The 17,855-nt window shown below is 38.8% G+C and overlaps 1 protein-coding gene across 1 annotated transcript in view; it reads right to left on the reverse strand.

Annotated features, from left to right (window-relative positions):
* LOC101854372 (unconventional myosin-IXAa) overlaps window positions 1-17,406 on the reverse strand; it is a gene marked incomplete at its 5' end in the record, with an annotated part of 74,070 nt that extends 56,664 nt beyond the window's left edge. The window contains 11 exon segments of the mRNA XM_013089570.2: window positions 1,190-1,501; window positions 8,930-9,014; window positions 9,560-9,661; window positions 10,030-10,120; window positions 10,818-10,959; window positions 12,087-12,208; window positions 12,663-12,911; window positions 13,921-14,010; window positions 14,789-14,866; window positions 15,597-15,651; window positions 17,306-17,406. Coding sequence (XP_012945024.1) covers window positions 1,190-1,501; window positions 8,930-9,014; window positions 9,560-9,661; window positions 10,030-10,120; window positions 10,818-10,959; window positions 12,087-12,208; window positions 12,663-12,911; window positions 13,921-14,010; window positions 14,789-14,866; window positions 15,597-15,651; window positions 17,306-17,343 — 1,364 coding nt within the window.
* Between the last annotated feature and the right edge of the window lie 449 nt (window positions 17,407-17,855).

Below are 17,855 nucleotides of genomic sequence, written 5' to 3' on the forward strand. Positions count from 1 at the left end.
GGGGGGAGAGAAAATGAAACGGGGGAAAAGCTAAACAGAAAAGCAAAAAGGAAAGGACGGAACTCAAAACATGGAAAAAAGAAACTGACTCAGTGTACATGCGACTGTCTTCAGCTTACTTAAAGTCTTTTTAAAGTCTCCATAAAGCGATTCATACTCTGAATATAAAATATTAATTGTTGGCATACTATTAAACTCTATAAATTCAGTATTTTACGGTTCACTAAAATTAAAATATGTTCATTGTACCCTAACATTTCTTGAGCAACAGAATTATCTAGTTTCATTTTGACAGTCTCCTTTACAAGCTGCTTTCTACGGGAACACGGGACATTACATAAGGAGCTTTCTGATTCTCCACAATCCCCACTGTTTTCTGTTCTCATTTCCATCACTTCCTTGACAACCTACATTCCACGGGAGAGAGGGAGACACTAGATGAGGAGGTTTGAGGCCTGCTGTAGGACCCACACAAGCTATACTGATTTTTCACAATCTCCATTCCGCGGGACAAGGAAACATTGCATGAGAGGGGTTTTCCAATTCTTGGCAACCTCCATTATTTTCTATTTTCAGTTTGATTGCCTCTTTTCCAATCTGCATTCGACAAAATTATGGGACATTACATGAGATGTTTTCTGACTCTTCTCAACTTCCACTAGTCTCATTTTAATCTCCTTTACAATCTACATTCAACAGCAGATAGGAACATGAAGAGATGGGGACATTACATGAGAAGTTCTCTTATTCCTCACAACTTCCACTGGGGACATGAGGAGATGAAGACACTACATGAACAGTTTTGAGGCCCGCCAGCTATAGGACCAGCAAAAATCATACTGATTTTTCACAACCTCCAATGCTTTCGACTCATTTTGATGACATTACGCGAGAGGAGTTTTCCAAATCTTCACAACCTCCATTATTTTCTATTTTCATTTCGATCACCTCTTTTACAATCTACATTCCACAGGAGATGGGGACATGAGGAAAAGAGAAAGTGAGAAAATTAGGAGATGAGGAGATGGAGAGATGAGACGGGGACATTACATAAGGAGTTTTCTGATTTTTCACAACCTCCACTATTTTCTATTCCCGTTTCAATCACCTCCTTTACAATCAACATTCCACAGGAGATGGGGAGATGAGACAATGAGAAAATGAGGACATGAGGAGATGGGGACATTACATGAGGAGTTTTCTGGCCCGCCGTATGACCCGCGCGTCGTTGGCGGGCAGGCTTGTCTCCAGGGCGCTGTACAGCATCAGCTCCTCGTGGATCTCGTCCCGGTGGTGCTGAAGCAGCAGGCTGTCCCGCTCCGCAGCGCTCACTCTCGCTGAGCCCGCCTCCTCCTTATCCTGCTGCTGGTGCTGCGGCTGATCTACCCTAGCCGTGCCACTGTGGTTGTCGTTTTTGGAGAGGATGGCCCTGCTCCCTGAAGCGTTTTGCTGGTGGTGGTGGTAGTGGTGGTGGCGCGACGGGTAGCCAGCAGGGGCGGAGCTGTTCGGTGGGTGATATAGTAGGGGGGAGGGAGGCGTGATGTGACAGGGGGTGGTAGGGTAGGGCGGGGTGTTGATACCAATCAGGGATTGAAAACAGGATGGAGGGTGAGGGTTGTTTGTTGTAGTTGTTGATCCACAAGAAGGTGAGGGTATCAGCCTCAAGATAGAAAGACATAGACGCATACCCTCCAACCCCCCCCCCTCCCCCCCCCACTCCCTCTCTTTGAGAATCTCCCCCATTCAGAATCTCTTTCTAATAATCTATTTCTCTAAATAAAACGAGTCATCCGCCACAACTTGACATTGCAGAATGATTGTAGAGAACCTATACCTCTGCAGAAATCCTTCATGTTGATGTCGAAATGAAAGAGGGTTGGGTTTTTTTTCCCACCACTATTTCTAGCAGACTCTGGGTGGTGGTACACTGTCAGTCAACATAAAACAGGAAACTCAAAATGTGAGTGAGATGAAAATGCAATGAAAAACAGATAAACGAAGAGAGAAAAAAAGGAAAAGAGAAATTTTAAATCAAGAACATGCACCGGTATACATTTTCGTAACGTGTGAAATTTTAAAATATCAGAGCCACAAGCTTGTCATGCCTAGATGCCCTATTTTCTTCATTGAGCAAAAATACTGCTAATTTGATACTGTTAAGAATGTCCATACTGTCTAAATTTAGCTTATATATCCTTTACAAATTTTCTTTTGTCAGACTACCCGTGCCTATGATTTAGAAAGGATTGTTGTACATTGAAAAAGAGTAAGCACAAAACTTGTCCTTGTGTAAGCTGTAACATATTTTATCTTATTTTATAAATTGTAAAGCGCCTGGGGCACTATAGAACTGATCTTCATTATAATATCATAATACAATTTATACTTTTTAAAAAAATATAGGTGTTTTTTCTCCCCATTGATAGAATTTAGATCATTAAGAAAGCGAGCTTCTGACCCTGCCTGTCAGAGCTAACCCCAGCGACTAGGGGAATACAACAACCCAAAAGAAAAAAACAGATATTGGATTTTTAAACAAAAATTTCCTCACTCTAGAATTGAACTCTGGTCCCCTGCTTACAATAGCAAAGTGCCTAAACACTACACTAAAGACACCGGTGACAAAAACTTCATCCCCCCAAAAAATCCTCAATTACAGATAGGGCCTACTAAACTTGAGGGCACAATGTGGTGTATAGCGATACACTGAGGAAACTCTGCATGCCTCAGCCTCTAACGTAGCAGAAAAGCGTAAACATTAGCTCCACACAGCAAAAAAGCAAGCCACTGTTGGACTGTTTTGAAGATAATCAGCTAAAATTGTCAAAGAAATAAGTTTCATTTCTGGCATCCTTCTGGATGTTCAGTTAGTAAAAAACTGGAATGAAATAGCGTGACAGTGTTTGCAGAAAGCTGATCTGTGTTCGCACAAAGTACACATGAGATATGCAAGTTGAACGACTCTTGGTGCTGTCTTTTTTTTTTTGTGCTGGCAATGAACATGAGACTTCTTAATTTTTTAAAAATTAAGTCCCACGATAATGTGCTTTATGCAATCTTATCAGTTAATATGTTTCTTTGCAGCTTTGTAAAGTTTACAAAGTGACTGACACATTTCACAAGACCGACTTTGGCCCTGGAGATAGACTGACCACCAATGTACCAAATACGAACGCTTGGCAGTCAGTGTATCCTTATTTTTTCATATGAATTTTCTAAATATATAAATGAAGTAAATACTACATGTTGTTTTTTTTACCCACTCAGTTTTTTCAGCAGTAAAAATTTTAAGTAATTATATATTTCTATCTTATTTATTTATTTATTTACTTTCTTACTCACTTATTTATTTATTTATTATTTCCTAATTATTTTTTTTCTTTTGGGGGTCCCCTGTGTCTTTTATCAAGTGCCATGTAAGTGATGTTATTCATATCAAATGATCATTGACACGAGTAGAATGTGTGAAAGTACAATGACATGTTCCTGCAGTGTTCTAATCTGTCCTCACAATTGGTCCTTGCTTCACTCTGACTTATAGTTTTGTATTGAGACAGACGAAATGAGCTATCTTCAGGGAAAACACTTATGATACATTCAGTTGGGGCCCAAAAAGTAACGATTGAGTTTTAAGGAACTGTCACTGCGCAAGTGTTCTTGGAGAGTAATAATATAATAGCTCATCCATTAGTGTCTGACGATGACCAACGTATCAGCAGACGAGAACATTTCTCATAGAGAAATATAAGAAATCAGATGACTTGTGGCGTCTGCTATGGTCAATGAGACCAATTCTGGCAGAGAACAGTTTGCCTCATTTTGAGCATTCAAAAGCTTCATTTGCATTTGTGGATGTGTGAGCAGCTGCGTACTTCTCTCTTCTTCTCTCTTCACTTCAGCATTTTTAATTCGTGAAGCAACATATGATTTGCTGCCTCCTTCAACATATGATTTGCTGCCTCCTACTAGGATTGCTGCTCTCCAACTGGGTTTGTTGAAAAGCAGTCTTGCGAATATCATCATCAGTCCACGTTCAATAGATGAGTTTTCACTAGGTCCCAAAATGCCACTCACTTTATGAACTGGAATGCACTGATCAGTATAGACAAGAGAGTGAGGCGCATGTTCATTTGCAGTCAGCATTTTTTGCTGTTGTTTTGGAGGGTTTTTTAAAAGGTGCACAGGCCCGTGTACACTTTTGTGCAACTGTTTCAGGAAAAATATATTATGTGCATAAGATATGGCAGTGTGATTGCCTCTCAGTGCAAGAAAAATGCACATTGTGCATGTAATTGTGTGCAAACGTGTTTTTAGTGAGCGTGCATAATATTTGCATGTCAACATGTGTTCCAGTATGACTGCATGCCTACCCATGGGAATGATTGAGTGTGTGTGTGTGTGTGTGTGTGTGTGTGTGTGTGTGTGTGTGTGTGTGTGAGTGGGTGTGTGTGTGTGTGAGTAGGTCTGCATGTGTGTGTTTGCACACATGAGTTTGTGTGTGTGCGTGTGCGTGTGTGTGTGTGTGCTTGCACATGAGTTCGTGTGTGTGTGTGTGGGGAGTGAGTGTGTGCGTGTGTGTGTGTGTGTGTGTGTGTGTGTGTGTGTGTGTGTGTGTGTGTGTGTGTGCATGTGTGTGGGTGGGTGTGGGTGTGGGTGAGCAGAGTAGGTCTGTATGTGTGTGTTTGCACACATGAGTTTGTGTGTGTGTGTTTGTGTGCGTATGTGTGTGTGTGTGTGTGTGTTTGTGTATGTGTGTGTGTGTGTGTGTGTGTGTTTATCAAGTGGTTAGGCTGTCGGGCTCATAACCAAAAGGTCCTGGGTTCAAACCCTGTAAGGGACTCTATGTTGTGGGCCTGGAAAAGGCACTTTACGCAAATTTCTCGCACTTCACTCAAATGGAAATGGATACCCGGCTATAGACAGCAAAAGACCTCATCAGTTTGTTAGTGTTTGAGAGCTTAATTGACTGCTTGAACTGTATGCTTCCTGGGAAAGATAGGATATTTCCGAGTTTCCTACGGTCTGCTGAGGACATAATAGTTATAAAGCTGATAGAGCATGCTTTAGAGCATGAATATGCGCTCGCTATATAAATTCAATAATTATAATTAATAAGATTTATTAAGAAATCATATACCCATCCACAGAAAGAACTAAATATTTTCTGAAGAAAATAGTGAAAGACTGCCTTTGAGCTCTCTTAAACCAACAAACTTGAATTGCCAACTGCAGATAACACTCATCAAGACGTGCAGTCAGTGCCACAAAAGCGTGTCTCTATTGTTTATTTTTTTCTTCAATCAAGAGATTACCCACTACAGTTTTGATTAGCAGCCTACTGAGCACACTCCATTAGTTCAATACACCACAGCAAGAGAAAGAAAAACAGGAGGGGGGAAAGACAGGAAAAAACTAGTTCTGGTTATGGTGATGAGACAGAGTGAGAAAGAAAGAGAGAGAGAGCGAAGGGCACAGAGAGAGGGAGACAGCTTTGCTAGGCATTTGAGTGTGTCAGTTTTTGGCTCATTCCGTCACTCACTGAATCCGACGCAATACGGCTGCCGTGGAAGCTATGTGATAAAATCTATATGTTGGAGGAGAAAGGAGCATGGTTGAACTAGGAAACGCTTGCAAAAAAAAATTTTAAAGAAAGGAAAAAAAAAGAAAAAGGAAAAAGACACGTCAGTCTTTTCACAAATACCAAAACAAAGGTCATATTTGAGAGGGGCAGGAACAGGAATATACAGGCAAGGCTGAATGAGGGGGGAAAAAGGGAGATCCATTTGTGTATACTTCTTCACTGGACCAGTCGCACCTAACAATAAAGTCTTTACAACACACCTTACATCATACTATTTACTGCGCAGCAAACAACAAAATCTTTACCACGCACCTAAGAAAAGTTTTTACAACGCACCTGGCAACAAAATCTTTACAGTAAAACCCACCTAACAACAAGTTTTCACAATGCACCTAACAACAAAGTCTTTACAAGTTACAGAGCTTGATGAAGAGACTATATACCAGCGCTTGCCAACTAGAGCAACAACCCCCATTACCGGGGAATTTAATCATTTTGAAGAGGTGTTATTTAATGCCCCATTTGGAAATACATGTCTAAAGGTGGTACGAAAATTTTAGCCCCATACAGGAGGCCAAAGTGGGCTCTGGCTATAGAAAAATGACAAAAATTGCTCTAAACCGCCATTTACTCTGTCTTAAGGTAAGGCATGTTTAAGGAGTTCAAGACTTTGAACATTTAAAGTAAAATTGCCTTGAATAAACTTTGTTTAATCCGTCACAACCCTGACGCACCTATGAGGAGAGATTCGAAACTCCTCTAGGAAGATACATTAGTTCCACAATTCACTTCTGCCTCTTGTAATTTGGAAGAGGTGTCGCAGATAAATTACCAAGAAGATAAGTTTCAAACTTTAAAAAGATATTTCCAGACTTCTTCTTTATGAAGTTGACCTGAATTCTTACAGTCTTTTCACACAAAGATAGCTGGTTTAAGGAAGCAGCGGACACACACAGACATCCGATCAGCAGACCGAAGGTAGTGTTGAACCACGTTTCAAACTGTGCGGCCAATACATTCCTTGATATGAATTTACAGATTTTTAAAATAAATAACATACATGTAGTTGCCTTCCTTTTTTAAGTTTCAGGAATTTTTTTTTTTTTTTAAATCTGTTCGAATAGTTAAGCTGTGAGTCTTTTTCTTTTTTTTTTTAAAGCACCCAAACAGCTTGTCTTCAAGCATTGTCGAATGACCAGAACGCGCTTCCTCACTGACGTAAGCAGGCTCGCAAAATAGTTGAAAGGTGCGACTTCTCCTCTACAAACTACAGTTGGGGAGAGCAGGAAAAAAAGGAGGAGGGCCAAAGAAGGAAACGCTGGAAGAGGAGGTAGAAATGTCTATTTCATATATACAGTCAAAACTGTCTAAGACGGCCACCCGAGGAGAAAAATGGCCTTCTCAAGATACGTGGACATCTCACACAGTATCATTATTATTTTTTTATTTTTTAAAATTACACAAGGAAAGAAATAGGAAGAAGCCGTTTGTACAGGAGAATGTCTTATACAGGTGGCCATTAGAGCAGGTTCGACTGTGTACTCTCTTACAAAGGAAGGAAAGCAGAACAAGAACATGGTGGTTGGTAGACAGATGTCTCAAACTATCTGTAAAGGCTGCGCTCTTACTAGCCTGAAATATGTAACGTACAGAAAATAGCCAACCTTATAGATGAACATTTATTTCTGAGCTCTAATAAATAAGAAAAGCTGACTTAACTCAGTTAACCGAAACACTCTTTGCTTGTACTTGAACAATGAGTGAAAAGTAACTTCAAAATATGACTTCCACAATACTTTGTCACACTAGAATTCAGGCATTGGAAATCCCATTTTCACTTTAAAAATACTGATTTGTTATTCTTTTTAAAAGAACTTGACTTCATTTCTCTCACCGAAACTTGATGAAACTCTATCTAACCAAACAACCCCCAAAAACTAAGGGAAAGGAGAGCCAAGGACTGAAGCGATTCTGGCAAACAGACTATATGGTGCCAGCTCTCCCTACACAGAAGGTGCATCAAGTTTCATCTCTTACAGAATTCGGGATATGGCGAGCAAATTCAAGCATCTGTGTTTTATAACCCTTCAAGTGTTGTGTGGCTAACAAATACCTGTGGCGTATGGGGAAAGTATACGACCCCATCATGTTATGCACTAGGAACTATGTATGTTCAGATAAATATGATCCAATGTGGCGCACAGATCTATTGGGGGTACCCACCTGACAGTGTTTTCATTACAACTTATTTGTTTTAGCATTTTCAACCCCACACAGAACGCAGTATCGAAAACAAGGTTAGCTACTGCACGAAATCACAGCATTTTCAAATCCCTACAAACATGACACTCGGCAAATTTTACGTACGCCTTTAAAACCAACGTATATCTCAACATTTAAAAAATCCCTGACAAAGGCACAGTGTCGGAAACAAGAATAGCTACAGCTCTAAATCACAGCACTTTCATTTCTCTACAAACAATGACATTCATAAAAGTTTACTTCAATAAAAACAAAAGTATATTTACTTCTAATAAACAGAAAAAATGTTTCAAAATAAAAAAAAACAGAAAACAAAACCACTTGACAAAGACTTCTCTACCATCACCTAGCAAACCAAAAGAAATCCATCCAAAGCAATGTACATGTGGTGCAGAAAGAGGGAAGATCAAAGGAAACTGTGGCACACAGAGGGCAGAGGTGAAATATTTTGAACCACAAGCTAAAAAGTTCTGACGAATAAAAAAGTGGCTCCCAACTTAAACACATTTTCCCACCTAAAAATCTAAAATGTTCGAAACTCAAACCTCACTGTCTGTTAAAATGAACTCTCAAAATGTTAGGTAACTCAACAAATGATCACTGTGGAGTCCGCTAAAACTGAAATCTGTGGGACTGCCAGAGTCTCTTTAGTTTAGCCAGCTTTTCGATGTAGAGAAGTTGCCTCAATTAAAGAAAAAAAAAATATTGAAGAATTACTTTTTTTCTTTCAGTTTACCACTGTTTTCAGATCATCACGTTCCGTTTAAGAGAACTCCACTGTACTCCCTGAACTGATTCACTTTGTATGCACAGCTTTTTAATAACTGTAAATTCACCAAAACAACAGAACTGGAAAAGGAACAATGACACACAACTACAGAGACTTGGATCAGAATGTCTGAACAGAGCAGCTCACAGCTGCACAACAGATAATTAAGTTCACCTCTGACCTGCGCTAATTCAGAAGTGAAAGCCTTACATTTTTGCAACATGAACGTAAAACATACGACACAAACAAAAAAAATGTACAAAAGAAACACCTAGACAAAGTAACAGAGTCACTACACGAAACACAACATGTCTTACTTGAGCAAATTTTCATTGAAAACATCCTGCAGAGTTGGATCTGACAATCTTTTGCTGGGAGCTGGTCGCCTGCGACTCTCTTTCCCTGAACATCACAGAAAAAAAACGTTTTTTAATAAATGATTGGTAGTTTTTACAAAAGGAAAACAGACATTTTATTAAACATGAGGCATTGATACAACAGAGGAATCATGTTGTATCTGTTGCCCGTTACTGTGATGTTAAAAGGTGCATCTTTGATAGATCTTTGAGAGGGTGCGAAAATAGAAAATTCTCAAAATTTTGACATAGCGGATTGCTCACACCAGCACAAATATATTTTCTTTATTTCTTCATCTAAGGAGAAAACTACAAGTAAAAGAGACCGATTCTCTGCAACTGCTGAAAATTACCATAATTATAATGCTGTCCCTGTTGTAAAGGAATTTGCTCAAGCCACTGACAGCAGATCACCGGCCAGTGGTTCCTACAGCAAACTGCTGGGAGCAGCTTGCAGAAGATAAGAAAATAAACAGCACTGATCTGATCTAAAAAAAAAATTCCTAGCTCATGGCAAAGTATGCATAAGGGATTTTTATGAAAACTACAGACAATAAAAAGCAAATTCTGATCTAAAAAAAAAAGGCATACCTCCATTTTTCCTGTATCTCTCTCCTGCTTTGATGAAAGCGAAGAAACACCTGAAGAATGCGCGGACTACGGACCAGCGCAGAACCGCAACAGGGTCAATGCCTGGGGAGAAAAGGAACATAACAGAACATCAGAACTCTGACAAAATGTCTCAAATATTAAGAATACGTGTGTCACTTAATCCATTGATAAGTCTTCAAGGTGTGTGAAAGTCTATATTCGTAGTACTTATCCACTGAAAGTCTTCAAGGTGTGGGAAAACATATTTGTATTATTTAATCCATTTATAAGAAAGTCAAGGAGTCTCAAAGAATATGACTGTCATCTTAAATATAGGTATTTGACATAATAAATGCATTGTTGTCTCCAGTGTATATGTTGTGTCCTATCAATTTTCCTTTGAAAAAGTCTCAGAAAAATGAATTATTCAGGCCTCAAGATAAATTGTTCTGGGAAGAGCAGGTACTTACCCATCAATTCTCTCACAAATGCCAGGCTGCTTTTCTTCAAAGTTGCTACAATCTCTGGCCGTACAAGGTCAAGATTTTTCTCCCGGAAATCCTTTCAAAATAGAGAAATAGATGCATAATATGAGACAGTAACAAAAGGTGATAGGGAAAAGACAACATTCGCAAGACTCAGAAGAAGGGAAGAAAAAAATACCATAACTGTTAACAAAATATTTTTCGACAGTAGTTTTGGGTTCTTTTTTTTGGGGGGGGGGGGGGCATGTGCAGTTATTGTTGTTGTTGTTGTTGTTGTTGTTGTCATGTGCAGTTATTGTTGTTGTTGTTGTTGTTGTTGTTGTTGTTATTGTCGCTATCTTTCCTATTTTGACAGAAGTCATCACCTTGACACAATAAATGCTGAAACCAAAAGAGAAGCTCCCAGGCTGCGAACATCCACATGAGGAAGAGGAGCCTTAAAATGTTCAAAATGTGGCAAACTTTTCTCTGCCAGAGTTGATCACATCGGTCACTGCAGAAGTCACAAATCATCTTACCCTTCAAATTCTTCTGTTTTGCTAGAGAAATATTCTCCTCTGCGGATGTAATGGTTATCTTCAGACGTTGACGGACGAGCGATTATTATTATTATCATTATTAAGATAATTATTTTTACTATAATTTTATTATATCATCTCTATTATTATTATTATTATTATCATCATAACTATTATTACTAATATTATTATCATCCTCACTATTATCAGCATTATCATTATTACTATTATTATCATTATTACTATTATTACTACCTTGACGAAGTACTTGACTCGGCCAGCGTAGTGCATGATGCTGAAGGCTCCCTCCTTCAGCTGAGGCACCTGGTAGTGCAGGTTGCTCTTGTGGTGGTGAGTGAACTTGTTCAGGAGAGTCTCATTGGTGGCAGCCGGGAAACTGAAAGACAAATACACAAAATCAAAATGAGTCCAACACATGTGAAACAGAGGGGGCGGTTTTGTTTGTTTGTTTTGTTGGGGTTTTTTTGGTTTTTTTCGTTTGGGGTCTGTTTTTTGTTGTTGTTTTTTTTTTTGTGTGTTTTTTTTTTTGGGGGGGGGAGGGGGCGCAGTGGGGTTTTTATTTCTGGTTTGTTTGTTTCAGTAAGAGTTTTACAACATTAGCAACTTAATTATGTTATATAATAAAAGTACCTACCATTAGAAGTGTTACAAGAGAGTAACAAACACAACAAAAAAAGAAAGAGGAGGGACAAGGACAATAGATGTTTGAAAGGAAAGAAGGAGCAAACCACACCAGAGCACCTGACAACCACCCAGGTGAAATAGACTGAAACACATCAAAATAGTAATAGTCAGCCAGTGCGTTACTTGTTAGAGTAAGGAGAAGCACAGGGACACAATAACAGTCATTCAGTGTTGGGAAAAAGTAAAACAGACAGACAGAGGAAAAGTTAAAAAGTAGGAAGACCTACCAGTGGAGGCCTCAAACCAACCAATCAGCTATTGCTTGAGAAAAGCAAGTTGTTGAAACTTACAAACAATCATGTCCACATAATAATGGATCTCTCAAGTGTGCATTTATTCCTGGCAAAGTGGAAAACAAATATGAGGCATTGTGGTGAAATCAGGCGCTCAGCAAAATAATGAAATCAAAGAAATCTGCATTTTTATGGACATTGTGCAATTTTTTCCAATTTTCTTATTTTGGCCCAACATCTTTAATGTCCATTTAAAAACTCATTTAGGTGTGGATTTTACTGAAAAACGTTGATCAAAGGCACAAAAGATGTAAATTTGCATTTTCCAAAGACTCTCTAGCTTTGGGAGTCACCAAACTTTGTCGGCCATTTTACTTCAGAAACCAAGCAACACCACATCCTTCAATAGCAAACATCTGAACTTCTATTCAAGATAGATGTGTAGTTTTTTTCAAAGAAAGCAAGACAAATGAAAAAGCTTTATGATGATACCAATAACTCCAGATGCCCAAAAATTGACAAGCGCCTGATTCCACCACGTCGCGACACAAAAGATATAAGTAAAGGGAAAATTCGGTATACTCACTTGCACTCTTCATCCAGGAGGTAAAAAAGGCCGCTGGGACGTTTGGAGAAAAGCTCCAGACTCCCAGTGTTGTCGATGAACTCAATGTTCTTCCACTGGATACCTTCACGCTGATACTCCTCCTGGAAGAGGGGAAGAGAGGAGAAGAGGAAGAGGAGGAAGGGGGGAGGGGATGATTATTCACATGGCTTGATGCTCTTAACACCACTGTCTCTATCAATCATCATTATTGTAAGTACGAAAAGGAAAAACAAAAATCTGTTAACTTAAATTTTATGACATTAAAAAATTATTTCAGCTGGGTTTCATCAAGAACCATTTCCATCACTATCATCAATAACAAAAGTATCGCTGCCATCAAAGCTCAAACTGTAAAAACGTAAAAGAAACAACAGTAGCAACAACAATATGATGATAATCATCAATGAAAATGATAATAATGGTTAAATAATAACAATAATAGTATTAAGAATAAAAAGAATAATAACAATAACCATAGTAATAATAGTAATAATAGTTATAGTAATGCTGATGAAAATTATCCTATTAATATCCAACTAATAGTATATTACAAACCTGCTCAAACTTGAAAATATGTTGGTTGAAGTAGTACTGCAGATGCTCGTTGGCATAATTGATGCAAAACTGCTCAAAGCTGTTGCGGCCAAAATCCTCAAAGCCGAAGATGTCGAGCACACCGATGGAGTCTCCTTCGTGTTCCGAGTCGTGTTTCTTGGCCAGCAGCGCCTGGTTCACTTTGAGCACGATCCAGTCAAATAAGGCACCGTAGATGCACTTGGCCATGGCATCTCGGGTCGCAATAGCCTGAGGGTGGGGGTGGGGGGTTAAGTAGTTTTAGTGGAGGTTTTACGGCGCTCGCAACTGCATACGGTCATATGAGCGTCAGGAGATTAGAGGTGTTACAAGAGAGTAACAAAAATAAAAAAGAAGAAGGGGAGATAAGAACGATAGATGTTTGATAGGAAAGAAGGGGCAAACCACACCAGAGCACCCACCAACCACCCACTGAGGGTGGGGTTTGATTCAATTAAGTGTTGCTCTCACAGTGAAGTCATCATCTACCTTACAAAATGAACACTTTTTGTCTACTTTTGCATCCTGTTGCCCTTCAGCATCAAGACAAGAGTGCTTTTGTCCACAAAAAGAATAATTTGTGTCTCAACGTGGTGGAATCAGGCGCTCGTCAATTTTTGGCCACATGCAGTTATTGGTAGCTTAAAGTTGTCTAAATCCAATACTATTTTAAGAAGAGGAATGAGACTAGGACCACCAAACTCTAGAACATACTTGAGTTTCATTTATTCAAAATTTAGACATGATACGAAATGTTGAATGGCGGCAATGAAATACGAATAGTAACTTTATGGAAATAGAAAGTAACACACCCCCACCCCAGACATTTCATTCCGGCAAATTAACTCTCTGACTGCCGATACTGACGCTGGGTCCAAAGACTTAGACATATAAGAAACGTTTAACTCTCACCCAGTCACTTCTGATTTCTTCACTATTTTTACAGTTTCCCGACACATAATTGGTCTCGGCAGTTTGCGGAAAGGGCAGGCATGCTATTTAAAGTTTGTTTAATTCAACAGTTGCATCCCTCAAACAATAAATCTAGCTTTTGTGGGGTTTTGTGAGATGAGTTACAGCCGGTATTTGTTGGATTTGGCACAGCGTTTTGACATGAAGTAAGATTGAACTTACACAGAGCAGCAACCAATCTGATTTTTAAAAAATCAAAGTCAACCTTTCTCTGATCAAACCAAACCCAGCAAATGAGCACACAACTAAAAACTTTAGGTCAACTCACATCTTCCATTTTGTAGTTGATGACAAACGTTTCATCGCCAGCTGTCGTCTTTTTCTGTGTCAAGGCTTCCAACACGTATCTCTCTTTGACCTGAAAATGTTTTAAAAAATACATGTAACCCTTACAGCAACATTCTGATGGCATATTTTAACGAAAATATATATAGCCAGCCACACCAAAAAGCTGCTCAAAATTTATCACAAGACAATGAAATGTTGCAGTGTACAAAGTCAACTAACTGTTCAGATGTATTGGGGACAAAATTCATTAATTTTTTTAAAATTGCAGTTTCTTAATCTATGTTGTCCGTTTCATGAGCTAAGAAACTTTTTGGGAAAACTCAAATTCTAAATGCTGAACAGAGCAAGGAAAGAGACATAATGCATGTGCAATCGTGAAATACATGAAACAGCTTTTTTTGCAAGCCTTTGCAGAAAAATGTTGCTTTTTGGGCCTAAAACAGCTTGCCGACCGTAAGAAAATATATTAGCACAACTTTTTCAGTTATTCATTTAAGAAAGCTGTTTGGCTGTGTGACACAGTCTATACATAATTACATTAAAAAAATTAAGTACACCGAAAATGTTTATAGACATTGCGTCTTGTTCGTTTGGTAAGAATTTTACAGCACTCGCAACTACATATTGTCATACGAGTGCTCGGGACTCTAGTTGGTTGGATTCACATAACATCACACCACAGCTTGCTTTTTACTTTGTAACATCGGAATGGATGAAGTTTAAAACTTTAAGGTAAAATCGGTCTTTTACATTTTTAAAATATCATTTTTAACTTCTTTGAGTAAAGTCAACGGTCTTTATAAAACTGAGAGTTCTTGACCTGATCAAACCAAGGATGAGTTCCTTACCTTGAGTAACAAGGAGATAGTCTTCACCGTCTCTCCACTCCTGACCGTGACAGACTCGTCGTGGTGCTTATCTCCCTTCTGGGGACAACAACAACAAAAAATACATTGAAACATTTCACCAAAGTCGGGGAAAAATGATCACATAACTCTTTTTTTTTAAGTGGGCCGGATTACTCTTTGTTTTAGTAAGTGTTTTACGGCACTTGCAACACGATAAGGTCATATAAAAGCCAGAGATTAGAGGTTTTACAAGAGAGTAACAAACACAAAAAAGGAGGGGAGATAATGACGATAGATGTTTGAAAGGAAAGAAGAAGCAAACCACACCAGAGCACCCTCCAACCACCAACTCCGGATAACTGACAGAGCGCTGATTGCCCCGCCGTTTAACTATTTTGTCCCTGTACGATGTACTGAATCCTGTAACATAAAGACAACCAACATATCGAACTGACCTCACCAGCCACATCTGGCCCTTGGACTGTAGTTGAAAAATAAGATTCAATGTAGGTGGTTTTACGCCTCTCTTCGACACACTTTAGATCATTTAGGAGGCAGAAACACTAAGATACACTAAAAAAAATTCTCCCCATGCTAGAGTCAAACTTAGGTCTCAGCAAATCAACAAACTGCTACACCAAGGCTCGCAACCCATTTGCCACAGTCCTATCATAGAAGGATGTTTAACTCAGAGGTGTCGCCTCTTAGAAAACTTAAGTGTGTCGATTGGGGCATTCAACTCATTCACTTAAGCTTAAGATGTTCACAGTGCTATGTGACATTTCACACAAAAGGATTCTGGACCTACCTTTTTGAATTCGATATTACCAAGATGCAGAACAGCAGATAGAACGCTGAAGATTCTGGAATAAAATATATACCAAAAGAAATCAGTCAAAAGCATAACAGGACACAAGACTTTGCACACAAAAAAGTTACAAAAACTATTCAGGTGGTCATCAATTTTTAAGCATACGGGGTTAACACTATCCCCTTAAAGCTTGTCCACTTGTCTTGATTTTGAAGAAAGAAATATCCATCTATCTTGAAAGGAAGTCGGGATAATTGGGACTGAGGGAGGTGGGGGTCGCCTGGTGTCAGAGGGAGAATTCGCGAGAACATGGAAGCCAAAGTTGACTCATTTGTTTAATTCTTAGTTGTAATGTGTTTGTGAATGCTGACATGTTCTGTTTTTTACCGCTATCCTTATGTGTGTATAATTAATGTATGGTTGTGAAAGTTTTGTAGTTGAACTGATTTTTCTTGATTCTGTAAAATATGTTATTTTGTGTGAATGAAGTATTTCACTCAGTGATCCTGTGATTGACGTAAAGCGCTCAAAGCCTATACTCATTATGGGATAGAGCACAATGTAACTGCAATCTATCATTTTTATTACAACTTACAAAGCTTGAATGTGATTGAAACCTGCAAATTTACTTTTTTGTCCCCTGCATCAACACTTTAAACGGAAGTGTGCTTTTAGGTGGACATGAATACTGTTGCGCAGAAAAAGCAACAACAACAACAACAAAAACTTTTTTTACTTAAAAAAAAAAATGTTATTGCCAAAAAGGTTTTTTAGTCTCTTTATTTTGACGAGCTGATTTCATCACCATCACACGTACTTGTTCTCCCATACAAGAAATTATCAGTTTCATTTTAGTTGAGGACACCCTTAGAGCCAGGCACATTGGGATATGTGATTTATATAAACCAACTAAAGTATTATTGCCATAGCAAATACAAAGTAATATTGTTGTAATATTCGTACATAATATATATATGGAACAATAATATTATCCCTCACCCCATACTCTAGAATTCATGATCTTGCTTGGAAATAAAAGTTTATGTGGTAAAAATTGCAATACAATAATAATGATTAATAACAATTAGCATTTGCGTAGCGCAAATTCCCACTCAACAGTAAGCTCTATGCACTTTTCAATCTATATTACTACCCCAGCAAACCACAAACCTGATAGCATTCTAAAACAATCTCAACTTCCTGGGAAGTACACAGTGCAAGCAACCATTTTACAGGCCTAAAACACTACAATACTGACAGAATCTTTCGCCATCTACGGCCTGGTATCCATTCACACCTATGTGAAGTGAAGAAAATTCATGTAAAGTTGTCTTTCCTAAAGACACAACGGCGGGGTCTGACCCTCGAACACCCGAACTCCCAACCTCACGACTACGCATCCAGTAGCCTAACCATTAGACTGCCGTAAGTTGACAAAATGTCTTTTTTTCATTTTGCCGCTAAAATTGTTCATTTCTAAATCAAAAGCCTGATTAATTACCCTACTTGTGTGAAAAAATCCAAGTCAAACTGTAACTAGTTTTTTTATAAATTAGAATTCAAATTTCGGAATAGTTCTATTTTTAAATGGTTATGCTGCCAAAAAACTTTTTTTCTCGAAACTGCTGTGGAAAAAAAAAGGCGTTTTGTCAGCTTACGGCGGTAGACTACCTGTACCATTATGTCATTCAAAATTTCGTTTTTACTTTTTCTGCGTCTCTGGGGAGAATCCGACCATTTCCATAGACTGCTTGAGCCGGGCGAACTCATGCTGCTCATCCACTCCCTCCACACTGTAGCAGGCACTCTGGGGACACAAAACGTTCGTTTTAGTAGAGGTTTTACGGCGCTCGCAACACAATAAGGTCATATAAGTGCCAGAAGATTAGAGGTATTACAAGAGAGTAACAAACATAAAAAAGAAGAGGGGAAGATAAGGTCGATAGATGTTTCATAGGAAAGAAGAAGCAAACCACACCAGAGTATCCGCCAACCACCCACAACACAAAAAGACCTCTTCATCTAAAGATTTGAAATTGTGAGCTTGTGTGTGAAAGTGTGTTAGTGCATACAAGAGTTGAGTATAATTATGAAAGACGGACATGATGTGGGTTGGGGTTACAGACAGACAGACAGACAGACAGACAACCAGACAGATAGACAAACAGACAGACAGGCAGACAGACAGACAGACAGACTGCAGGACAGAGAAACAGACTCTCTCTCTCTCTCTCTCTCTCTCTCTCTCTCTCTCTC

This window comes from Aplysia californica, unplaced genomic scaffold (assembly GCF_000002075.1).
Source record: "Aplysia californica isolate F4 #8 unplaced genomic scaffold, AplCal3.0 scaffold00986, whole genome shotgun sequence".
Taxonomy (NCBI): Eukaryota; Metazoa; Mollusca; class Gastropoda; order Aplysiida; family Aplysiidae; genus Aplysia; species Aplysia californica.